This window comes from Mastomys coucha, unplaced genomic scaffold, assembly GCF_008632895.1.
Source record: "Mastomys coucha isolate ucsf_1 unplaced genomic scaffold, UCSF_Mcou_1 pScaffold23, whole genome shotgun sequence".
In the NCBI taxonomy this organism is placed as follows: Eukaryota; Metazoa; Chordata; class Mammalia; order Rodentia; family Muridae; genus Mastomys; species Mastomys coucha.
Window position 1 is genome coordinate 42,619,031 of NW_022196906.1, and position 26,124 is coordinate 42,645,154.

General features: G+C 44.9%; 1 protein-coding gene across 1 annotated transcript; it reads right to left on the bottom strand.

The window, feature by feature from the left end:
• Positions 1 to 617: 617 nt before the first annotated feature.
• Nnmt (nicotinamide N-methyltransferase) lies at positions 618 to 14,351 on the bottom strand. The gene is made up of 3 exons (XM_031344053.1): positions 14,033 to 14,351; positions 12,646 to 12,853; positions 618 to 1,090 (listed from the first exon to the last, which is right to left on the bottom strand). Exons 1-3 carry the CDS (start codon positions 14,184 to 14,186, stop codon positions 658 to 660), a joined length of 795 nt encoding a protein of 264 aa, XP_031199913.1. The 5' UTR covers positions 14,187 to 14,351; the 3' UTR covers positions 618 to 657.
• Between the last annotated feature and the right edge of the window lie 11,773 nt (positions 14,352 to 26,124).

Below are 26,124 nucleotides of genomic sequence, written 5' to 3' on the forward strand. Positions count from 1 at the left end.
AGGAAACTGAGGCACGAGTTGGTTAGATGGCTTCCTAAGGAGAGACGTCTACGGAGTGATAGAATTTGAAAATGAGATGGGATTTAGAAAACAAACAAGCAAACAAACAAACAAAAACAACAGACCACTAGGATGAATAGGAAGAAAAACCAATCAGCTCTCCTCTAATCCTTGAAGTTAGACTGGTGCTGGTGAGGGGGTAGGTGGCTCATTAAGATCCTGGCTGAGCCCAGAGTAGATTCATCAGCATTGGAGGCTTGGGTGTGCCAATCTCTCCAAGAAGAACACAAGAGAAGGATGTAGCAGCTCCCTGGGAGGTTAATCATGAATAACTGATGTCTCCACAGGCAGGTGTGAGCTTGATTCATGTGTGATGCACAGGTGTGGCAGTAACTGCATATTTGTGGTAGTGAAACATTCTCTTGTGAGTACAGGTAGAGGAGACCAGATTTCTCAGTTACTCCCCTGAGGGTTCCATAGCCGTAATATGTGTACAGAACACAGAGGAATGGTCCATGAGCTCATCCTTGATTGCCCACCCAACCCTTAACCACACCCCTGCCCTCCCCATTCAGTTTCTACACCACACAGTGAGCACTGCATTCAGAGACACAGCCTGAAATGAACCAGCAAGCCTTTAATTGGGATCATAGAATGTCATTCAGATCTGCCTGGCTTTCGCCCCACTAGGGAGAAGAGTCCTTCATTATTGGATGTGGTAGAAGAGTAATTTTGAGAAATCACCTCAAACTGCTCAATGGTGTAGCCAGCCTCTTCCACGGCATCTCGAACAGTCTCCCACCCCAGGGAAAGGCTGGAAAACTTCTGCTCCCCAATCATGTAGTAGCTGCTCTTAAGGGCATCCACCATCACCAGGAAGCCCCCTGGCTTGAGCAGGCTCCCCAGGTTCCTGAGGGCAGTGCGATAGGCTTGGAGGTCAGGGCACGCAGCATCCAGGCACAGTGTGCTGAGCAGGCAGTCAGCAGGAGGCAGAGAGACCCCACCCAGAGGCTGGCTCTGGGTCACATCACACTTCAGCACCTGCTTGATTGCCCGCCTCAACTTCTCCTCCTTTTCAGGTCCCTTGGTTCTGAAAAACAGATTCAAACTAAAGTCACTTGCTGCTCTAGATATGGGGGATCCCAGATCTCTTTGGTCAGGTCTGAGTATGTCAGTGTGGTACACACTGTGGACTTTAAGTTCGTCCCAATCTGGTGTCTGCATTTTACCGTATGATCCAAAGCTGGGTCTAATCTCTTTATAAAGCAAATAATGGCGTGGATAGTCACAACAGTCCTATCTGCTTCTAAAATGAACTGCTCTCCATGGAATGATCTTTTATTTTTATATTTTTTAAAGTATTAGTACTGTCCTTGACCTCTGTCAAACTGCAAGGTGGTAGCTCTTGACCCTCACACAGTAAATAATAATGAGGAGTAAGTGCTGAATGATTTGTTGTTACAGAAGCTATCTATGAATGATGGGATGGGATCCAGCAGAAACAGGTTTAGAAGCTGTTGATCATGGGGCCTGGGAATTTGGCTCAGTTGACAAGAGTGCCTGCCTAACATGTACTACGTCCTGGGTTCCATCCCCCGCATCATAGAAATTGGATGTGGTACTATCTGTCTACAAGTCTAGCACACACTCATGAGGTAGAGGCAGAGACAGGAGGATCAGAAGCTGTCTACCTAATGAATACCAGTGCACTCTGGGCTATAAGAGCCTATGTGAGATTCTGGCTCAAAAAAAGAAAGAAAGAAAGAAAGAAAGAAAGAGAGAGAGAGAGAGAGAGAGAGAGAGAGAGAGAGAGAGAGAGAGAGAAAGAAAGAAAGAAAGAAAGAAAGAAAGAAAGAAAGAAAGAAAGAAAGAAAGAAAGAAGCCCTATTGATGATCTTATCACTATGGCTGTAGGAGGACCTAATTGAGGACTGCCTGAGAGACCAAGGATTGGGGATGCAGACAATGCCAGCCAATCGGGAACTGCTGTTTAGAAGAGATGCTTTCTTGGGACCAGTGGGGCCTGGGTGGAGGGTATTAAAGGAGCTTGCAGCAGCGTTCAGAAGGGCTTGCTGTGGTGCAGACTGTGTCACTGATGCTGATCCACCTCACTCCAATCTCCAAGGGCAGTTAGGGTCGGGCAGTGAGTAGTCCAGGACACAGGCAGCACAGGACAGGGTCTAGAATCACTTCCTTTCTCCTGACTGCAGATAGCCATCTATTTCCTAACAGGTCATTCTCCTGGTCAATGGAGAAGAGAAAGCTGGAGATGAGGTCATGTATGGTCCTAAAGTTAACATCTGCAATGTTCCTCTAAGGCTTTGTTGTGTTAAAGGCTTGGTCACCAGCTCGGTTCTGTTGAGAGGTGGTAGAGCCATTAGAAGGTAGAGCGCATGCTCTCAAAGGCAATTTATAGAGCCTGGGTGTCTTCTCTCCCTCTCTTGAGAGAGCGAGTGACTTTTCTCCATCAGTCATTCCTACCATGATGTTCCACCAAAGACCTATAAGCAACATGAAACTGTGAGCTAAACTAAGTCTTCCTTGTTGTATATCAACCGTCTCAGGTATTAGCTATGGAAAGGAAAGGCCAACTGGCACGCAGGATTTGTTTTGTGTCTGTTAGGGGAGAAAAGAAGGGACCAAGTAAATAAACACATAGAGCCCAGTGGAGAAACGGAAGAGGGGATCTAGAAAAGGGAAACTAGCAGAAAGTCAGAAAGGAAAGGAGGAAGGAGTGATTGTGTGATATACCGAGCTCTGAGCTCCACTGGAAGCCCTGCTTACTGCTGCAGAACCTTTAGACGAAAATGCTTGGCAAAGCACCTGGTGCATGTGCAGCTGTACACTGGGGAACACAGCTTGTTGTCTGATGCAGACCCCAGAGTGGAGATGGCCACCTGAGGGCAAAGCTTGATGGACAGAAGAGGGTGCTCCAACCTCAGCCAAGAAAGAAGAGCTTAAGTTGGGACAACTTGTGCTCCTGAGGAAAAGCCCATGCTTTGAGGAAGATGTAAATCTGCCTTTGGGCAGAGTGACTTGAGGTGGGAGAAGTGCTCCATGGACAGCTAGCCTGAGTGTTTGATTAAAAATTTTAAGCCTGGGGTATCCAGTTCGTTGCCAGTGTCCTTGGAGTTTACCATAACTTTTCATAGGAGTGGTTTGATTAAGAACATAGGAAAGGATAGTAACAGGAGCCATCGGAGAAACATGACCAAACCACAATGTCATACTTCACATCCACTGAGAGAGCTAGCAGGAAAAACACAGATAACAAGCATTGACGAGGAACCTGCATGCACTGCTGGTAAGAACTTAAAATAGTCTAGCTCCTTTGGAAAATTGTCTAAACATTTCTGGGAAAAGTTAAACTTAAGTTTTCTGCATGGCCCCGAATGCCATTCATAGATGTATACCTCAGAGAAACATACACCCACATAAAAACTTGTAGATGTGTGTTCTTGAATGACCCAAGACAGTCCAAATACCCATCAGCCTATATACCGGTAACTCCTCTGTGGGAGACACACACTTGAGAATACTAATGGCCAGCAGTGGATTTTGGTGTATACTATAACATGGGTGGACCCAGGAGACATTATATTAATAGAAGCCTGAAACCAAAGGCTATGTGCTACACAGGCTCACTTACACACAACATCCTGGAAGGCTGAAGAGGTTGAAAGCAGGGCAGAGCTTGCCAGAAGCTAAGGGATTTGACAGGGGACGAGGGGTGAGAAATTACACCAAGTACCAAGTGGCACAGGGGTTTTTGGGGGAATAACAAAAATATTCTAAAATTACTTGAGGTGAGATTACACAACTTTGTGGATACACTAGAAACCACTGGGTCCTGCTTTAAATGTATCTACTGATGGTATGGTTCAAGTTTAATAAGCCACCTTCTCTAAAGGGGGCAACCAGGAAGGGTGACATACACCTTCAGTCCTAGCTCTTACAAGGCTGAAGGGAAGCAAGAGTGATTGTGAGTTCAAGAGCAGTATGGGTAATATGTGCGTCCAGGCTGGCTTGGGTTATGTAGCGATATTGTGGAGAAGAAGGAGGAGGAGAAAGAGAGAAGTGGAGGGGAGGAGAGAGTGAGAAATACACAGAAAGGGCAGAGGCTTAGCAAGTTGTTACAGGGAATTTCTACAACAAACACTGGTGTCTACATAGGGAATAAAAAGTGGAGGCTGGAGCAATGGCTCAGAGGTTGAGAGTACATCCTGCTCTTGCAGAGGATCTGAGTGTCAGGGCCAGAGGAAACTCCATTTCCCCAGACTTCCAAAAGGCAGTCCAATGAGCTGCACCTGGACTATTGGAGGATTTCTGACAGTTAGATAATAGCCAGCCAGCATTCCTTAGAAACTTGTGAAACTGATTCCCATCTACCAGAAGGAGTCATTTCCCTTACCTCTGGCAGATGGGACAAATGGCTACTTGTGGTGCCTATCAGCATATCAAAGCTCAGACTGGCTTCCAGGCTCCTTCAGTATCCCAAGCACCTGCTACACATTTCAATGTCCTTGCTGCCATCCTAGCCCTTCTCACCTCCTCCCCTACCCCACACTCCCTCTAGCTCACAGGCCTGGCTTCTGTCCCCCAGGTACTCAATCTCCTTATAACCCTGCTATTCTCACTATGTTTTCTTTCTGTCTGCCTCTGTCTGTCTGTCTCTCTGTGTGTATCTATGTGTGTGTATGTCTATTCGTGTGTCTGTCTGCCTGCTTCTGTCTGTCTGTCTCTGTGTGTGTCTGTGTGTGTATGTCTATTTGTGTGCCTGTCTGTCTGCCTCTGTCTGTCTGTCTCTCTGTGTGTATGTCTATTTGTGTGTCTGTCTGTCTGTCTCTGTCTATTCGTCTCTCTGTGTATGTCTCTGTGTGTGCATGTCTATTTGTGTGTCTATCTGCCTGTCTTTGCCTGTCTCTGTCTGTCCATCTCTCTGTGTGTGTGTGTGTGTGTGTGTGTGTGTGTGTGTTCTGTCCCTGCTTCTTTTACCATGTTTTCTCTATTTTCTATCCTCTGCTACTCTCCCCTATCTTGCAAAGAGCCCTTGTCTTGTCCAGTATGCTGGCCATACCCAGTGCACTTCTTTCTCTCTCTCTGCTTTGGGTTCTTCTAGATGCCTCTGGCTGTTCTCTCGCTCATATCTACAATAAAAGCCTTCTTCTTAGCCATACCATGGAGCAGTGATGTCATCAGTTTATAAACTGAATTCAGGTCTCAGTGGCCACACTGGACAGCTCACAACCTCCTGACACCCCAGCTCAGGAGAATCTGACATCTCTGGACTTCATGGGTCCCTGCACCCATCGGCACATACCCACATACAGACATGTATACATAATTTAAAATAATAAAAATACATTTTAAAATTCCCCTTGGTTGGGTCTACCTGCTCCTTATCAGGAATGAAGACAGTCCTATGACAACCACTTTGGCTTAATTTGTCTTGGTTTGTCCTCATTTAAAAGTCTCCTAGGGTGAAATCTCCTACACTGGGAACTCCTCACAGTACTGGGCGGCATAGAGCAACTGTTATCTTAAAGGTAGGGAGACTTGTTCCAAGGCTGCCACCTAATCCTGTAAACACAGATAACTTGTCAGAACCTACTAAGAAGGAAAGCTGATAATTAAACAATAGACAGCTATGAGAAACAGATTTAAATAGTTAAAGAAAGTAGATCAGAAAAAAATGAAATTACCTGTCTGCGCATAGACATAACAAGCGTATAGAATAGGCTAAGGAAATACAGCACGGCAGTTTTGGGGGTTTTGTTTGGTTTTGATTGTTGTTGTTGTTTGTTTGTGAGGTTTTTTTTTTTTTTTTGGATGTTTTAAAATGTTACTGTAGGTCGGGGACATCGTGAGAATGTGTATTTAACTGATTACGTCAGAAGCAGAGTGGACCTTTGTGCTTTATTGTGTATTAAGCTATTTTAAAGACGCAAATTACCACAGAACTAGCATCTGCCAGTCAGATGATGACGAAAATTGTTCCCACATGGTGAAACCCACTGTGAAATCTCAAAAGCTCACAGGAAATGTGCCAATCTGAGGAGGGGAGTTTCTTAGGCGCTCCCACTGCCTAGGTACCTGCTTGTCCTTGGCCTCATAGCAAACACTGGTGAATTCAGTTGCCAAGACAGCTGTGTAAAGATTACCCCTCAGGGCTCCTCGAGGACTGCGGATCACACCCACAGGGAAATGGACTCGCCTGGAGACTTGGGAAATTACCACTCAGACTCACAGTTAGGTGATAAACACACACCAGAACAGCATGGCGCTTGGTTTACAGAAAGCTAACTGCAGCGTGGCCATTGCTCTCCGTGTTAAGATCGATCCTTTCAAATAGAGACTGCCATTTCCTCTGTAAATATGCTATGTACACAAAGATGGAAGAGAAGGAAAGAATAGGTAAGGACTCCTGAACGAGCCCTTTGTGAGGATGTCTTCCCATACCCAGTAGTCATCTTGAGATTCTGCCTACCCTGAGAGGCAAGGCAGATGTTGTTAAGTCAGAATGTCCATAAGGGACTTTTCCATTATGATTCCCTGCCTAAGTCCCACCCCTAGAGACTCCAACAAACCCTCCAGTGACAAAGCCATCAAAACATCTCAAGGAAAGAAAGGCTAAAGAAGCCTGGTGTAGTGGCACATGCCCTAAATCCCAGCATTTGGGAGTTGAAGGCAGGAGGATCAGGAGTTCAAGGTCATTCTTAAGTTCATAAGGAGCTTGGGGCCAGCTGAGATACAGGAGACCCTATCTCTAAATAACAAAGAGAAGGCAAACCAACTTGATAAGAGGCAGGAAGGATTGCCCATCATCCTTCTGCACAGCCCACACTTGAATCAGGTGGAAAACCGTGGAGTCATAAAGACAGGATAGATCCATTCAGTTATTTCACACTTACATCTAAACCTCTGTTATGTGCTGGATGGGTACTGGGGGACTCAAAGGTACTGGGGACTCGAGGATGAGCAAAAGACAAAGAGCTCCTGTCTCCCTGGAGGTTACAGAGGGAACGAAAGAAAATAGTTAACCTAAGGATTACTCGTCAAAATAGAAATCAACAGATAAATTCAAGGAGGAACAGAGCATGGGATGTTGGGATCCCGGCTTGATCTATTGGAAAGAAACAGAGCCATGTGAGCAGAGATGTGGAGAAGACATATGCCATCATTGTCTGAGGCAGAGAGAGGAGCAAGGGGAGAAAGATGGTTCAGGCTGAGAAGACAGCGTGTACAAAGGCCACCCAGTGCAAGACATAAGGGGCAGCGTGTGCAGGTGGGCCTGGACTGTCAGGCAACGAAACACTAGGTGCCTGACAACAGAAAGCTTTGTAAATTATGCTTACATTTTTACTTTCTGGGCCAGGTGTGGTGGTGTACACCTTTGATCTCAGCAGGATCCGGAGGCAGAGGCAGGCAAATCTCTGTGAGTTTAAGGCCAGCCTGATCTACAAAGCAAGTTCTAAGTGATCAGGGCTACACCCTGAGACAAGTCTCCAAAACTGGGATTTTTGCTTTCTCTCCTAGGACATCAAAAGGGTGACACTCAAAGGTATGTCATGACCAGATGTGATGACACATGCCAGTAATCAAAATATCCCAGAAGCAGAAACAAGAGCACAAGTTGTAGGCCACCAAGGAAGACTTTGCTTCAAAACAGGGAGGAGGGTCCTGATCAGAAGTATGTCTTGAGATGTAGAGGAGTGAGTGAAAGGACAGTCGTGGGGATGAGTGGGGATGGGAGTCTACTTCCTTAGGAGTGGTAGCTTGGATAAAGAGGTAGGTACATATTTCAAGAATAACACTGACAAAAGGGACCACACAAGAAGAAAAGGAGGACAGAAGCTGGAACTGGTTAGACGTGGTCCATAACTGAGAAGGCCATGACAAGATTGACCTCCAGGCTTCGGGGTCATGCAACTAATTGTCTAGTGATGTCATTCGGGGAGCCAGGGATACTAGCTATGGAGGAGATCAGGAGGGTCATCACTTTACTCTGGGTACACTGACTTTTCAGGTCCTTTGAGACTTACAAACAGAGATGTTTATAATTGAGTGGAAATGGCTAATTGAAGGTTTCTTAACCAATCCAATCAGTATTTGCAGAAAGCTAATATACCTGAGAGATGGGAGAGTGCCTATCTGAGAAAGAGAGACATCTCCATAAAAGAATCAGTCAGCAGATAGTCACCGCAACCATGCAGACAGTCACCGTGACCATGCGGACAGTCACCTTGACCATGCGGACAGTCACCTTGACCATGCGGACAGTCACCTTGACCATGTGGACAGTCACCGTGACCATGCGGACAGTCACCACAACCATGCGGACGGTTACCGTGACCATGTGGATAGTCACCGTGGCCATGCGGACAGTCACCATGACCATGTGGATAGTCACCGTGACCATGCAGACAGTCACCGCAACCATGCGGACAGTAACCGTGACCATGCGGACAGTCACCACAACCATGCGGACGGTCACCGTGACCATGCGGACAGTCACCGTGACCATGCGGACGGTCACCGTGACCATGCGGACAGTCACCGTGACCATGCGGACAGTCACCGTGACCATGCGGACAGTCACCTTGACCATGTGGACAGTCACCGTGACCATGCGGACAGTCACCACAACCATGCGGACGGTTACCGTGACCATGCGGACAGTCACCACAACCATGCGGACGGTTACCGTGACCATGTGGATAGTCACCGTGGCCATGCGGACAGTCACCATGACCATGTGGATAGTCACCGTGACCATGCAGACAGTCACCGCAACCATGCGGACAGTAACCGTGACCATGCGGACAGTCGCCATGACCATCAAGATCCTGATGAGAAGGAGTATCAGTAAGCTTTTTGTGGGTTTGAAAATCCAGAAACACTTGCAACAAACACAGAACACTGGAGTGAAGAACAAACTTGTCACAGCTGTGTATAATTTTGGACAATATACCAACTCTGTTGTTAGTATGGTATCTGTTTTATTTTGTTTTGTGACAGCTTTGCCCCCCCTTTTTTTGCTTTTTTTTTAAATATAAAAAATTGATTGTAATGAACTTATAATTAAAAGCACCGGACAGCTAGGTTAATAAAGTAATGAAATAAACACATGCTTTGCAGCCTTGGCTAGGCTCAACTTCATTCTGTGGCTCTAGGCTGGCCTTGAACTTGATAATCCTGCTGTCTGCCTCTTGAGTGCTGGGATAACCAAAGTATACCACCATGCCTAACCCTTACCAACCTCAGTGGGGAGAGCTCTGGCTTCAGCGAACAGCCACTTCTTCAGTGTTTCAGCTCTTTCCTCGGAGGCTCAGTGAGGCCAGTTGCTTTCTAAAGGGGCGCCTGGAAGTCTCTGTCCTCCCCAACCCACCATTGGCTGTATGGAAGGTGGAGAAAAGAGCTTGGACAGCACACCCATGACTTACTTCCCCTCCCCTGGGTCTGTAAGAATCTTGACTCTAGATGTAGCTCTCCACCTATCCACACGGTCACCTCAGCAGATCTCATGGAAGTAGAAACCCAAGCTCTGTGGACAGTCAGTGAGGCCTAAAAGTCTGTATTTCTCCTTCTTAAAACAAAACAAAACAAATAAACAAAAAATCTATAGGTGTTTTGCTTGAATATATGTTTGAGCATCAACATGTGTGCCTAGTGCCTTTGGAGGCCAGAAGAGGGTGTCAGGTCCTCTGGAACTGGAGGATAACTGACAGTAATTAACACCATGCAGATGTTGGGAATTGAAACTAGGTCCTCTGAAAGAGCAGCCAGTGTTCTTGGGCACTGGGCCATCTCTCCAGCCCCAGAACTTGCATTTCAAACATGCTGCTACAAGGATACATTGAAGCTGCTAATCTGGAGATCCCAAAGCTAAGCAATGTGTTCCAAGGGGCTAAAAGCTAGCTCACATAATTTCCATGATTTCTTTTCTAAATTTTCTTTTCTTTTTTCTGTATGTGTATGTGTGTGTGTCTGTGGATATCCTTAGAATCCAGAAGAGGGATCCTCTAAAACTGGAGTTACACTATCAGCTACCCAAATGTGGGTGCTTGGAACTGAATTCAGGCCCCCTGCAACAGCAGCAAGTCCCCTAAAAGCTCCTAATATCACGCCAACTCCTATTTATATAATTCCTTAAGAAAAGAATTCATTTTCCTTGCTCATGAAAGACCTGGGGCATTAATGATATTAATATCTCATGGTTTACAGTGAGGGTTTGGTAACTGAATGTTTAAAACTTTCAAATAATTATGAAATGAATGATTTTTTAAATGTCCGAGTTGTACTCCCAAAGCAGTAGAAGAAAGCAGCTAGCTCGTATTATCCTTGGAAGCCATCAGCACAAGAAATATCTCCAGATAAAGAAGAAATAATCTCAGGGGAAATAGACTGCGGTTGATAGAGGTACTTGGAGATGTGAGAGAGACATAAGCTGAATGGGATCACTATCGCTCTCAAAATAGTTGAAGCTGCTGGATCTGGTGCAAGGATAAGGAAGGGATGCAGGCACTTCCTGCCAAAAGTACAGTTCCTCATCCAGGCCAAGTGATGGGGATGGGAGTGCATCTTAAGAGGCAATTGTTCTGAACTGATGATTCTATTGGGGATAAGCAATTCTTTTAGTATCTTCCTAGACTGAAGAGAGTCCGTCTTTGAATGAGATGTAGGCTGTGATGTCTAGGCAAAGTGGGAATGCGGCTCCCAGGGCTTTCAGGACATGTGCTCTGGACTTCAGAAAGATATGTCATCTCATAGTGGCAGAGAATTTCTGTTTAATACATTTTCTCTTAAATTCTATCAATCCTGGTCAAGTCCTTATTTGCTTAATACATTGTGATAGTGTCCAAATGCTCGTAGCAAGTTATACCAGTTCTGTCCTGGGAGTCATGTACTTCATATTAAAAACAGAGTGGTAAGATTCACCTTCATTTTTGAGAATGTATCCTCACTTATGCTAGGTGTGTAAGAGGTTTCTAAGTTAAATTGACATATGAAAACAGCCTCTCAACTTGTTACTAAATGCCATAATCTTAAATGTGGCCTCAAAGGCCCTAAATGATCAGACATTTGTCTGACTTCTGATAGGAGCTAAAGGACAGAAGGACTTCTCCTATCTCATTCTCTGCTCTGGCCTAAGAGCTAGTATTATGGGATGCATCACAGTTGTTCAACCTAATTTGGTTGGATGGGTGAGTGGGTGAGTAGGTAGGTAGGTGGGTGGATGAATGGATGAACAGGTGGGTGGACAGGTGGGTGGGTGGATGGATAGATGGGTGGGTGGACAGGTGAATAAATTTATTGATGGATGAATGGATGGGTGGGTAGGAGGATGGATGGGTGTATGGACAGACAGATAAATGGATGGATGGATAGATGGATGGATGAATGAACAGATGAATGAATGAATGGGTGGATGGATAGTTGGATGGATGGATAGGTGGGTGGATGGACAGATAAATGGGTGGATGGATGCATGGAAGAATGGATAGGTGGATGAATAGGTGAATGGACAGAAAAATAAATGGGTGAGTGGGTAGATGGATAAATGGATGGATGGGTGGATGGGCGGGTAGATAGGTGGATGGATGGATAGATGCTAGTTCCTTTAATCATGCCCCAATAGAGAATTATTTGAAACTGAAATCAAGAAGTCAATCCTATTGCAATAGCTATTATAAATAGGTAAATATAATATTTAATATTATTTTATTACTATATTAATGAACATAATAAATAAATTCAAAATTAATTTAGCTAAAACAAGCCAATGATCTCTACACTGAAAATGTCAATGGAGAAGAATAGTGCAGACACCAACAAAATGGAAAGATCTGTTCACTGACCTAAAGAACCAAGATCATGAACATGTCCATACTACGCAAAGCAATTGGTGGAGCCAATACCATTCCTCTTAAAACACTAATGACAGAACTAGAAAACAATTCTAGAATTTTTAGGCAACTATACACACAAAGCCCAAATAGCACCAAGAAAATATCAGAAATCATGTACTACTTAACTTCAACAACAATAGCAACAACAGCAACAGCAACAAAAAAGCTAGCATCACCAAACCAGCACAGTCATTCTACAAAACAACAACAACAACAACAAAACCCAGAAAACACAGAATAATGAAACAGAATAGACAGTAAAGGACTAAGCCATGGACCTGCATTCAGCTGATTTTCAATAAAGATGCTAAGAAGACACACTGGAGAAAGGGCAACTTCTGTGACAAGAACTTTACCTACTGACCATCTCCCAGATCCTAAAGACTCTAACTTTATGGATGGTAAGTAATGAATTCTTTCCCCATAATTGCTTCACGTTATTTCTGTTGGCTAAAAAATACACCTGTCGATGTTTTGCCATTTCTGGCAGTGTGAGCATTAGGCACGCACAGAGCTACCACCTTTGTGTTGGATGACTGGTAATAAAATAGTACTGAGGTGGTACATCTGAGAGCCCAGCTATTCTCCTGAGCCCTCATCCTCCATCCGGAGTTCTCTTTGGTCTCCGTCTTTGAGTTTAGTTTGCATTTTTTATCTGGATTTTAGTGGTAGTTTTGGCTAATAGAAACATCCAGGTCCCTCCAGAAAGTTGAAGGGTAGATACCCATCCCTCTACCTGTTGCCTTCAAGATCACACACATAGGTGACCACTGGGGACCAGTCAAAGGCTCCTGGATCCTTCTTCAGCCACTTCTGCAGCTCCCAGAGGTTCTGGTCTGTGTAGTCAGAGACAATGATCTCCGTGAAGGACTCACAGGCAGAGAGAAGCTGATAGATGGTGGGGCCAGAGCCAATGTCAATCAGGAGTTCTCCCTTTACACCACCTTGAACAGAAGAGGGGGTTGGGGCCAGAGCCAAGGTCAATCAGTCCATCCGCCTGGTACAGAAAAGGGGCAGGGAATCAGGCATCATAAGGGGACAGGCAGAGATGAAGTTACACTGTCTTTACTGGGATTGTGCCATGTTTGTTGTTGTTGTTGTTATCATTGTTGTTGTGTAACCACTGAATTTAAGGACTGGAGAGATGGTCCAGCGATGAGAGCCAGCATTCAGATCCCAGAACCTGTGTAACAAGTCAGGCATCTCACAAATACCTGTGATCCCATCTCTGAGAGGAGTAGAGAGGAGAGGCTTTCTGGGGCTTAATGGCTTCCAGTCTAGCCAACACATGAGCCCCAGGTTTAGGAGGGGATCCTGCCTCCAGGAATATGTGAAGAAAGTGATAAAAGCAAACACCTGATGCCCTCTTCTGGCCCCATGTATGCACCAGCATGGAACATGTACACATACGCTTACACAGGAACATAAATTAAAAAATTTAAAACACTGAGATTAATTAATGATCAAATCACCCAGTTCTTAATATTTGGGGAGATCTTTACCTCATGAGTAAACAAACATTCCTTTCAATCAAGAGTAGAATTAAACTTTCTTTCTTCCTTCCTTCCTTCCTTCCTTACTTACTTTCTCTATTTTTTTTTTTTTGACAAGGTCTCACTCTATAGCCCAGGCTACCCTGCAAAATCACTATGTAGTCCAGGCTGTCCTCAATGATGAGCCAGATTCCACTGTGTCTCAGCTCTGTGCACCAGTCCGATGCTCTCCTGGCCCCTCCTCCAGAAGCAGGGAATCATCCTGTGAAGTTGGGTCTTGGAGTCTTAGAGCTGTCAATCTTTCTTTCTTGAGTCCTGTGATCCCCACCCACTCAGCTCTCTTAGACTCTCTAAACTGTTCTGTGAGGAGAAATGGCTCCTTCAAGCCACCTAGAAAAGTCACTGTAGTTACAAGGTTAGCACTCAGGCCCCCTGGCCTCCATTTTCACAACCATACAAAAGACAATGGACATAAAATAACTTTGTAAACTGTAAAATAGCTAAGCCAACACTAACTTTTATTCTCATTGAACAATTAATTGTTGTCAAGAGACTGTCTAATAGTGATGACTAGACACAAGTCCAGTCATCCCTCAAGACACAATGGGACTCATATTTAGACAAACTTACCCAGGCAGAATATCTTAAAAAGATTTTTCAGCAGATGTCTGAGGATCTCGTTTTCTGCACAGTGTCTGGACCCAAAGCTGTAATATTTTTCCAAGTAATCCCGAGGATTAAAATGACTTAGATAAGTGTCCTTGGAGGTGAAGCCAGATTCCATCGTGTCTCAGCTCCGTGCAGCAGCCCAATGCTCTCCTGTCCCCTCTTCCACAAGCAGGGAGTCACCCTGTGAAGTTGGATTTTAGAGTCTTAGAGCTGTCAATCTTCCTCCAGCTCGGCCCATCCCTTAGAGACTGATGTTTGCTAAGTACTAACAGTGAAATAGACTTCAGATGTGCAGGCTATTCCAGGAAGTGATGAAATTCCTGGAGAAGGGAGCTTAGGAGAAGAGAGGAGTGGCAGTGGGAGGGCCTTGCATGGCATGTAGCCCTCTGTCCAGTGGTGAAAGCTAACTGCAAACCTACAGAAGCCCTGAGTTCAGAGAGGGGTCTTCTCCAGACAATCCAGTAGTCTTCTTGTTCTTGGAAGGATTCTTCCCAGGGGGGAATGAAGAGTCCCAAAGAAGGGTTTCAGTTTGAATGTATAAAAGAAAGAAAAGAGAATGTGCAGTAAGGAAATGAGCTCATGGCTAAGGAATGTTGGCTAGAGAAAAATAATCTCAGATGGGGTCTGGAAAGATTAATTTTTAAAACATGGACAGTGTCTTCCTAGATACGGTATGGTGGCTGCACTCTTGAGCACTCTGCGGTTACGGTTACCTGCACAAGGCCAAGCTAACAAGATCAACCAACATGCCAGCAGGCAGTACCACTAGGACCCAATGAGTTCTAAAGCTGTGTGAGGGGTCATGAACATGGAAGGAGGGTATATGAAGAGTATAAGCAGTTAGCCAGGGATGGATATCATCAGGATGCAGGCGAAAATGTATGAAATTGCCAAAGAATAATCAGAAGATACAATAAAAAGTCTGAACATCAACTTAATCAATCAAAAACATGGTTAAGAGCTGAAAACATAACTCAGTTGGTAGAGTGCTTGCCCACCATGCATTTCAGCCTAAAGCTTAATCCCCAGCACTGCATAAACCTGCCCAGGTGCTGCATGCGTGTAATTCCAGCACTTGGCACTAGGAGTCAGAAGTTCAGGTTCATCCTTGGCTACATACATAGCAAGTTCAAGGCCAGCCCAATGCATCTGTGGCTTGCTCCCACCTCTGCCACTGCTCCACACTCCCCCAGGGTCCCTGCTGCTCCCAGTGAATTCAAACTTTGACAGTTCTTTCAAAGTAAGCTCCAAGAAACCTCAATTTCCTTAAAGAATTCTTCAGTTTCCATTTCTGGGTTCACATGCTAATTAGAATTCACCCTGTCTAGCCAAACCCTTCATTTTTGGACCAGCATATATTTGTTCCTGAATTTGTCTGTCAATTCTTTTTCTCACAACTATTATAGAAGTGATGAACTGGCCAGTAGACTAGGGGCTGTGCCTTGAGTCTGTATTTCTTGCTCTACACCATGAGTTGCTTCACAGAGTCGTTGCTCAAAATAGTGTTTGATTAACCAGCCAGAGCTGTTACACCAAATGCAAAAGCAGTAAGTTCCTGGCATCCCATGAGTCATGATTAAGCAAGAGCTCTTTGCTCACACGGCATAAAGGCTCATCCAAAGAATCTCCACTAAGGTTGGGAATGGAAGGTGGCCCACAGGTTACATAGTTAGACCCTGTCTCAAAAAATATTTTTTTTTTGGTTGATAATATAATAAAAACAAATTATAGGAAATGTAACTGGTTGATAAAACAAAAGAAAATAAGAATGACAACAAAAACCAGGCAGCTTAGCTATTTTCCCTTGTTTCTGTGTCCCTTTGCCTGTCTTTGTGGGGCTAGAGGCCTCTATTCTCTGCACATCAGCTCATCGACTGAATGCACCTACATTCTGGCCTTTCCAAACAGTCAAGAGCCACGTTCCCTACATCCATCGTCAGAAATGAGAATAGGATTCTAACATCTCAGTTACTCATGAAGGGAGAAATGCCTCCTGATTTGTCTGACACACTGATATTTAAGTGATAATAAGGCTCTACAACTAGAATTAGGCCAATACATTATAAAAATTAGGTTTATAAGTTCCTTAGTGAAGGTATAACACCTACAAATTTCAAATAATGCTATTAGTATTAAATAAATTAAACTGAAAATTACATTCAGGCCTGGAGAGGTGCCTCAGGTCAGCTTGCCTTCAAATCCAACAGTCTGAGAACAACCCCTGAAGCCCAAGATGGACAGAGAGAACCAGTTCTCTCAATTCATCCTCTGACCTCTATACATGTGCTTCAGAATGAACACACACACACATACACACACACACCCATGCATGCACACAAAAAAGGAAGGAAGAAAAGATTAAATTATACTCACACACAATTCTTCAACAACTGTGCGTATAAGTTTAGGAAAAATCCAAGTACTGTACAAAAAGGAAATATTACAAACTAAAACTTACTCTTACAAAAATTCTAAATTAACTATCGCCTAGTCAGTTAAACCACTAAAACTTCTGTGGTGCTTAATATATCCCAGTGCCTGCAACATTGTTCACATGTTGCTAAACCTGACAGCAGCTGTGTGAGTTAGGACTGTTGTCTCCATGTCAGCATGTGAGGAGACTGAGGCACAGGCGTGGTTCAGTTACTTGACTTGGTCACAGCCCTGTTTTAGACCGAGCCTAATTCAAAAGCCTGTTCCTGACAGATACATGACAAGCAAAGCAGTTTATCCCTGAGACTCACAACAGTCTAACAATTAAAATTCAATGAATACTAGCTACCACATTTGCACATTACAGGGGAAATGACTGGATTTATTCAACAGATGCAAAATAAGAAAGCTCAAACTTGGTGTACATCCACAATAATTACTTTTCTCACATATAGGATACAATGAGGCTTCCTTGATCCACTGATAAAGATTATTATGCACAGACGTTTGGCTGAATGATCATGCATTTGAAAGCTTTCTCTTTGACATAAGATCAAATTTGTGTGTTAACAATGATCAGGGTTGTTTGTTTGTTTTTGAGATAGGGTCTCACTATGAAGAACTGGCTGGCCTAGACCTTGCTATGTAGACCAGGCTAGCCCTGAACTCATAGCTATATATGTGACTCTACCTCCTGCTATGCTGGGGTTAAAGGCATGTACAACTACATCCTACAACAGTTATCAATTTTAATAAAATCAAATCTACCAGAAGTATTAGAACCATAGAAGATGAAAAAATAAAGGAAAAAATAGGATTAGAAAGAGAAGGAGAGGATCCACTATGAACATGGTCCTTTATTTAGGAAATAAAAAGTAGCTACAGATTTGCCAGAAAACACTAGAAGCCAAACTTCCAGGTACAAAATCAGCTGACAAAATTAATTCCTTTTCAGTTAGCAACAGTTATAAAATGAAGTTCAAAATCAGCTTTTCCCACGGTGACATTAAAAAAATATGAAGTACCTACAACAAAATAGATACAGGACATTAATGGAGCAAAGTATCAAGTTTTATTGAAAGACATTAAAGAAGACCTGAATAAATGGAGAAAAACACCACTCCATGGAGTAGACAGCTTAACATTGTAAAGATGTCATTTCTCTGCAAATTGATTTACAGACTCAGTAAAATCCCAATTAAAATCCCAATAGGATTTTTTCCCTAGAACTTGACCAGCTGTTTTTAAAATTTATATGGCAGTGCCAAGGGCCAAGAGTAGGAACTCTCAGAAAAGAAGACTAAGGTTGGGGGACTCCCTGTACCAGATATAAACACCTATTAGGGAGCTATCATCATTAAGGCCGAGTAGTATTGGCACTGGGCTTGATAAATTGACCCATCCATGGACCAGAGTGGAGGGCCTGTGGACTGACCTATCCTGTGTACACTTAACATATGCTCTGGAGGTAGCGCAGATCACCAGGGAAAGAGATGACTTGGGTAACCCTTGGATAGCTACTCAGCTATCCTCTGTAGGGAGGAGAACGGTGTGAGAGCCCCGCCTCACACTGCAAGCAGGAGTCAATTAAGTCTTATTAACCAGTTACATGTAAAGAGCAAAAGTCTCAATATTCAGAGGTTGATATAGGAGAATGTTGTCATAGCCTTGGGTGTTGGGAAGCATTTCTTCCAGAAACAAAAGCTGTTAATAAGTGAAAGACTTATAAATTTGAGTATATGACGGTTAAGAATGTCCATTCCATGCACAAGGAATGTCCATTCCAGGGGATAGGAGGACCAACTGACAGGATAAGAAAAGCTATGTATACAGAGCTGACAATGAGCTAAGATAGTTCATTCATTTACTTATTTTTGAATTTTTGAAACACGGTCTATGTAGACAAGACTGGCCTCAAACTCATAGAGATTTCCTTACCTCTGCCTCCCAGGTGCTGGGATTAAAGGTGTGAGCCACCAGGCCAGTCTGGCATACAGTATTTAAAAGACACTTTTGCAAACCCAAAAGAAGATAAAAGATGGAAAGAGAAGACTTGAATAGACCTTTTATAACAAAGGAATGACCAAAAACTATAAAATGATAATTTCATCAATGAAATATAATTTAAACCATAGTGAGATATCTACACGTGCATCAAACGGGCACAAGTGACATGTGACCAGAACCAAACACACTTGTCAGAGAATAGACAAATGATCAAATTATTCACATTAACCATAGACATGAGTGTGTGCATACACCAGACTCAGAGATTGCGTTACAAGGTACATGCCCAGAGAAAACCAGGGGCATAACTATGGTGTCCTTTACAGCATTGTTTGGAATCTCCCTTTTATATTACATTTTTGTTGCTGTGACTAAATACCCTACAAAAGCAACTTATGGCATGGGGTGCTTATCTTGGTTAATAGTTTGAGGGAATACAACCATCACAGCAGGAAAGTATAGTGGGAGGAGTGTGATGTGGCTGGTCACATTGTGTCCACAGACAGGAAGCAGAAAGACATGAATGCTGGTGTTTGGCTCTCCCTCACCTCAGCCAATGGGATGATGCTGCTGCCCGCCCCCAAGCTGAGTCTTCTCTGCTTACTTAACCCTTTCAGGAATTGTCTGAAGGACACACCTGGAAGTATGTGTCATAAATCATTCGTTCAAATGGTAAATGAAGATGAACCATGGCAGCCCCAACTAGAAACAATGTAACTGCCCAGCAACAGCGGAGGGAATCAAGTGGGAATAGGCCAGAATGAGGCGTCCATGGCAGCTGCAGGCATCAGCTGGGGATTCTCCAAGTGACATGGGATGAAAACAGCCAATCACAAGAGAACCTTGTAGACTCCCTTTCTATGAAGCACAAAGCAGACAAAAGTGAACTACTGTTTAGGGATGCTTAAACAGTAGGAAGGCTGCAAAGAGAAGCAATGAGTGTTCATGTCAGCTGTCACCGTAGTGAAACACCCCTCACCCCCAGTGCCAGCTGGAGGAAGAAGAGACTTGTTCCACTACAGGTACAAGAGAAAGGAAGACTTATAAGATCCTGCAGTGTTAACCAACATCCATCCCATAGTCATCTTTATGTGGCAATGGTTTGAAACTCTTAGTCGCATGCTTGCTCTATCTATCATCTATCTATCTATCTATCTATCTATCTATCTATCTATCTATCTATCATCTATTATCTGTCTATCTAGCATTTGTTTACCTATCATCTATCTATCGTCTATCTATCTATCTATCTATCTATCTATCTATCTATCTATCTATCCTGTATTCAGCTGCTTGCAATCTTCATGGCTAAGCCTGCCTGCTTTTCTGAGATCTGCCTGGAAAGTGTTAACTTTTCTTTTTTCTGTCTCTTCCTTGGATACCAATGAAAGCCAAAGGCACACTGGCCCCAATTCTCTTGGGCTTTCTCACTTGGGAAGTTCTCTGCAGAACCATCCCGCCACACCCAATCTTTCTCCATGCAGCTGTTTTCAGACTTCTATTGCTGACTGTACTATGACTTTCTTTTTTCTCTATCCCCCTCCTTCTAGCAGCTACTATGATTTGCAGCTTGCCTGCCCCATAGTTTTTCTCTCAAACTCTAATCAAATCAAACAAGCAACCCACGACCACCCAAATCCAGTTATGTCCAAACAAAGTCTTCCCAAACAGGTTTAAAGTTCAAGATACAGCATGCTTCTTCTTGCTTCTTGATCCAATGGGGCCAAATCACTTAGCAGCCATGGGGCCATTTGGGCTGGAAAGAAGAGCTCTTATCTGATAGAGGACCCCTTTTCAGTTCCCCAAATCCCCCTTGGGCAGTTCACAATCATCTGTAACTCCAGTTCTAGTGTATCTGACATCTTCTTCTGGTCTCTCTTGTGGGCACCAGCACACACACACACACACACACACACACACACACACACAAGTAAAAGTAAAACAAATCTTTAAAAATTCATCCAGGATAGAGGGGAAGGGAACAGAAAATGCAGCTCAGGCAGAGCTCAGGCACGCACATGCGTGCGTGCATGTGTGTGTGTGTGTGTGTGTGTGTGTGTGTGTGTGCAGCCACAAAGGCAACTCTTGCAGGAGGACCAAATTGAAGACTGTCTGCCAATGCCAGCCAATCAGGAACTGCTGTTTGGAAGAGATGCTTTCTTGGGACCAGTGGGGGGCACAGAAGAAGGGTATTAAAGGGGCTTGCAGCAGCATTCAGATGAACTTACTGCAGCATTTCTCACCGGCTCCTGGAGTATGTGCTGCTGATTCCACGACACCTCATCTCCAACCCCCAAGGACAAGTAGGGTCAGGCCACGGACAGTCCAGGGCACAGGGAGCATATCCCTACCAGCTGCTACATCACTACACTTCCCCAGCCTCTATTCTTAATATAATCTACATATACTTTAATGGTTTTTTTGCTTCTCTCTGAGAAATTTGACAGCAGCCAAGCCTGCATGTCAGTGAGTTTAGCCAAACAATATGATGAGCCCCACAGATCACAGGCTTCACAAAATAAGTGCTCATTTGTGTTCCCCCCAGTGAGTGGGTTGGAGGCTTGGGAGGCAGCCTGTGGTCATTCGACACTCAGATTTCTTCTCTTGTGCGGCTCTTTGATCAGCCAGGATCCCAGAGTTGAGGCATTAAGAAAGGAGAGAAAATGGGACTGAATCAGAAGGTTGCAGAATCTGACCCAAGCAAAGTCATCCACTGATCCCTTAGGACAAGGAGGCTGGGAGCTGGTCTGGCCCCAACCCTCCCTCCAGTCCCTTCTCACACGTGAAGAAAAATGGTGAAAGTTAAATACTCTCTGCCAAAAATCCATTCTCGCTGGCTGTCGAAATCTCTGGAAACTTCCCAGCCACACCCTCAGTCCTTTTGGTCTTGGCTTATCTTGTTGTTGCTAGAACTGCAGCCCTTCTCTGTCTCTTCTAGCCAGGATGGGGCCACTGGGTTGCGTCTGTTCCAAGTATTTCCTTTGGCCTGTCTGCCTACTCAGTTTGACTCCATCAGAAACCTAATTTTGATGGACCCTAACTAACTAAGCAAGTTTTTTTGCTTGCAGTTTTTGCTTCTGAAACTGTGTTTCTTTTGAGGCATCTCTAATTAGTTCAGCCTCCTTTATCAATGTCTCTATTGGTTCACAGTTTGCACAAGAAATGCTTATTTGGGCACAGGGAAATGGAAGCCCCACCCACGCAAGGAAAAAGACCCCTTTAAAATCCATTTTCTGGCCTCCAGTTCTCCTCCCCTGCCTCCAGTCCCAGCTGCTCATTGCCTGCAGAGTCAGCTCTCCAAAAGCACGCATGAAAATCTCCCAAGTTGTTTGGAAAGCCCTTTCAACTGGCCAAAGAGGCCCATAGCCAGCTCATGGGGCACGAGTCTGTTCTTGGTTGCAACACTAAGGGTTCACCTCTTTGAACTGGAATTCTCTCAGCGCCCACATGGTTTCTTGACTTTAATCTCTTGCTCTCACTGTCTGAACCCTCCCTTCACCAACCACCACTAGGCTTTCCATGCCTCACAAAGGACAGCACACTTGCTCTGGCCTTAATAACTGCAGAATAGAATTGCCTGGGTATGCCCTGCCCACTGGGCTTGGCTACCTGGCCCTAACTCCGTGGCCTTTGGGAGGTTTGAGAGCTGAAAAGAACTTTCTCTTGCAAAGGTTATCTGGTGTGACTGTGCTCTGGTATCTCCTCCAGGATACATTCCCAGTACATGAGATTCCCTGGGCCTTAGTGTCTGTTGTGGAGGCAGGGAAATACATACTGCACATGCTCAAGTGAAGGCCGCATGTTCCGTGCGGCCTCCACCACCTCCTCTTCCTGATTATCCCATTCAGGGCTTGGGATCTAGGAGGGCAAGAGGCATTAAGCAGGCAGTGGTCTAGTAAAGGAAGAAGGAAGGATTTGCCTAGCCACGTTGACCCTGAAGCCTGCTAAGCTCAGAGCTCTGCTGCCCCCTTGTGCCCAGAGAAAGAAAAACCAAGAAAACTCCAGCTCTGTTCCCACTGGTCTAAGAGTGGGAACAGAACTCAGCCTCCCAAGGGCTTTGTGTCTTAACAGCTTTTCCTGGAAAGATGCAGACCCACATCCAGGCACCCCAGAAGGGCAACAGTGCAAGATCAAAATACGATTTCACCAAAATCCAGCTTGGTGAGCCCAGTGTTGTTGGGTTTTGTTTGTTCATTTGTTTTCGCCTTTCCTGCAAAGCACAGGTAGGAGACCGCTTACAGGAGAGTGGGTGGCTCCGAACAGCTTCATCACCACAAAAGATGGAGGCTCATCATGGAGTCCAGCCTTTGATCAACTTTTCACTTCCGTATTCTTTAGCAACCCCCAAGGGAACTAAGAGCTGAAATACAGAGGAGCATCTTCTGACCCTCCCTAGGGAGTACCAGTGGTGCCATGATCATAACCAGAGACCTGGCTACTTCTGTATTGTACTGCTCTGGTTGTCATGGCTACAGGGCAGTGTCCAAGCAGCATTCTGTTAGGACCAGAAAAGCACCTTCCAGGCCAGTATTCACAACGAGAGACAGATATTCAAGGGGTGACCTGAGGGGAAGAAGGGAAGGTTGACAAGTTAAAAGGCAACTTCTCTGTGGGAGCCTCAGACGAGTCTATCCTGCAAGCTGCTCCATTCTGCCTGTAGGTCCTGATTAGAGAAGCATTTCTTTCTTTTCAAAATTTGTGTGTGTGTGTGTGTGTGTGTGTGTGTGTGTTTTCATGAGTTTATTTGTACTACATGTGTACATGGTATCTGTAGAGGCCAGAAGATGGTATCAGGTCCTCTGGAACTGGAGTTATAGGCAGTCATGAGCTGTTTAATGTGGGTGTCTGAACCCAGGTCATCTGCAAGAACAGAACTGCTGAGCCATCTTTCTAAGGCCCTTCCCTGCCCTCTTTGGACACTCACACTATAACCCAGGTTGGTCTGGTATTTGCTGTGCATCCAAGGAGCAGGCTTTAAAATCATGGAATTCCTCCTGCTTCAGTTTCCTCAGTGGTGGGCTTGCAGGCATGAGCCAGCACACCTGGGTTCCAAAAGCAATTCCTGTCCTACTTTTGAGGAGTTCTGCTACAGAGTGAGGCTTGGGCTCAGCACCAGGTGTATAGATGCTGTTCTCATGCCAGCTGCCTATGGGAGCTCAAGTTCTGATGTGTTTCTACCAATTCCCAGTTCACAGCCTTCCCCAGCCTCTGTTATCCCCAGTGGTACCACTCTGTTTATTCTTTTTCATGGATTCTCACATAAAAGCATCCGTCTTTATTTGTTATTATCTGCCATATCTTCCCTCCCAACTAGAATGAGGCAGAGCCTTACACAGCAGGCACATGCTGTGTTTCTGTGACGAGTCATCTCAGAACAAACGGAAGGCAAGTAGTATATGTACATATGTGTGACTCTCATAGCCCTGTAACATAGATCACCGAGTCAAAAATGTATGTTGATGGGACTGGTATTCAGTACAAGATGCCCCAAGACCACGTTCTCAGCACAAAGGAGATTCATTTGCCCCAGAGGAGCAAAAGGCAGTGAATAAGAGACAAAGAGAGTTGGCAGAGGACAAGGGAGAGGAGAAAGAGAAGAAGGGAGAGGGGAAGGGGTATTTCACCCAGAGGACAAAGGACTGCCCTGGATAGAGAGGACACAGATGTGGCTCATAGGCAAATGGCCGTTTTTAAAGGTAAACGGTGGGGGGGAACCCCCATGATAGGATGAGGTGTTTGATTTTGATTGGACAGGTTAATTAGGGCAGCCAAAGGCAGCTTTCAATTGCTGGACTTCAATACTTTGGTAGCTGGACTTTGGTGATCAGCCTGGGGGGGGGGGGGAAAGTAGCCAAATAAAGAAACAGACCTTGGTGACTAGCTTTAGGAATGGAATCTAAGAGTTGTTAGCAAGGCTGAGGGAATAAGTAAAGGGCAAAACCTGCCAGAACCATGTTTGCCAAACTGGGGCTGGCTAGAGTCCCTTCATATGTTACCGTATAGGAAACTAAAAAAAGGACATAGGAGGTTATGTCCTGCTGCTCTCGGAACTCAGTCTTCAGATGTGAGCCTGACAAGCCAGTGCTGGCACAAGTTAACACTGGGACATTTCCTCATCGAGTCTCCATGCATGTCTGTGTATGCGAGCCTGTCTGTGGCTCCCATCTAAGCCACACTGTTTCATCCATCTGCAGAGAGCCCACCTCCACTTCCACCACACTGCCTGCCTATAGCCCAGCGCCTACTCTTAGCCCGAGGGTCTGCTGAGGCTGCTTCTGTGAGAAGCATCCCTTATCTCCTCAACTTAGGCGTGTCTATTGTGCACACTTGTGCCTCTGCAGCATGGCCGCTATGAGTCCCTGGCAGCCCAGAGAGGACAGTGGTGACAGTTACTACCCATTCTCACAGTCTTCGTGCCTGGCAGATGATGTCAGAAGCTGAATAAATATTGACCGATGGACCGTGGTTACTCCGGAGCTCAGTGCTCCCAGCTACCTCCCTCGATGTCTCCCCTGCTCTGAAATCTGAATCCATGAAACCCCACCTATTTTCAAACTTACTCTGTAGACCAGGCTGGCTTTGAACATCAGAGATCTACCTGCCTCTGCTTCCTGAATGCTGGGATTAATAGTGTGCACTACCGTACCTGGAAGTCCCCACCTCTGAAAATTTTCAAGGCCCTGTTTTTGCAGTATCGATCCCTTCAATATAAATGATGGTGTTGAGCTGGGCATGGAGGTGCATGGCTTTAATCTCATCACTTAAGAGGCAGAGGCAGGCAGATCTCTGTGAGTTTGAGGCCAGCCTGGTCTACAGAGTGAGTCAAGGACAGGCAGGGCCCTGTTACACAGAGAAACCCTGTCTCGAAAATCCAAAATGAGAAAGAGAGAGAGGGGGGAAGAGAGAGAGAAAGAGAGAGAGAGGAGGGAGAAGAAAAGTAAAGGGAGGAGGAAGAGGAGGAAGAAGAAGGAGAAGGAGGAGAGGAAGATGATGTCTGGGGTTCAGGAACAAATTCTTCCCCTCTGATTGAACACTTGCTGAATAAGTTAATTTCTCATCACTTACCATCCCTGCCAACTGCTGCCTCCACACTCATCTGTCTGACTGAAGCACTGGCCTTTTCAGCCACCCCAGGTACTCAATGTGTTAGTAGTGCCTTCTAAGACACTGTCCCTGTATGTGCTCATGTTACTGTAACAAAATGCCTGAACCAATTAACTCCAAACAAGAAGAAAAAGCTACTGCAGTCACAAAGGGGTTCTAATCCAAGATCAGGTGGCGTCTATTGGAGGTAATAATGGCAATGGTACACCATGAGATAGCAATGGCCCAGAGGCAAACTGCTTACTTCGGTGGCCAAGAAGCAAAGAGAAAGAAGGACGCAGAGTCCCACGGTCTTCCCCAAGATTCTGGAGTTTTTCCCCAGTCACCTAAAGACCTCCCACAAAGCTCCACCAAAGGAAGGTCTCACCTGGGGACAACCTTTAAATGCAGAGGCTTCGCACCCAAAGGTCTTTAGTTTTTTTCCTGAAGAACTTTAGGCTCAATCTTAGTACACACACATACCCACACCCCTACTCTCCCCCACCCCCACAGGACCCTACCCTTCCTTT

Bases quoted from the DNA above. Each gene is read 5' to 3' on its own strand.
- Nnmt (XM_031344053.1), bottom strand. From the start codon at position 14,186: ATGGAATCTGGCTTCACCTCCAAGGACACTTATCTAAGTCATTTTAAT. The intron at 12,854-14,032 runs GTAAGTTTGTCT...CTTCTGTTCAAG, and splicing joins TTTTAAGATATTCTGCCTGG to GTGGTGTAAAGGGAGAACTC. The intron at 1,091-12,645 runs GTAGAGGGATGG...TCTGTTTTTCAG, and splicing joins TGTGATCTTGAAGGCAACAG to AACCAAGGGACCTGAAAAGG.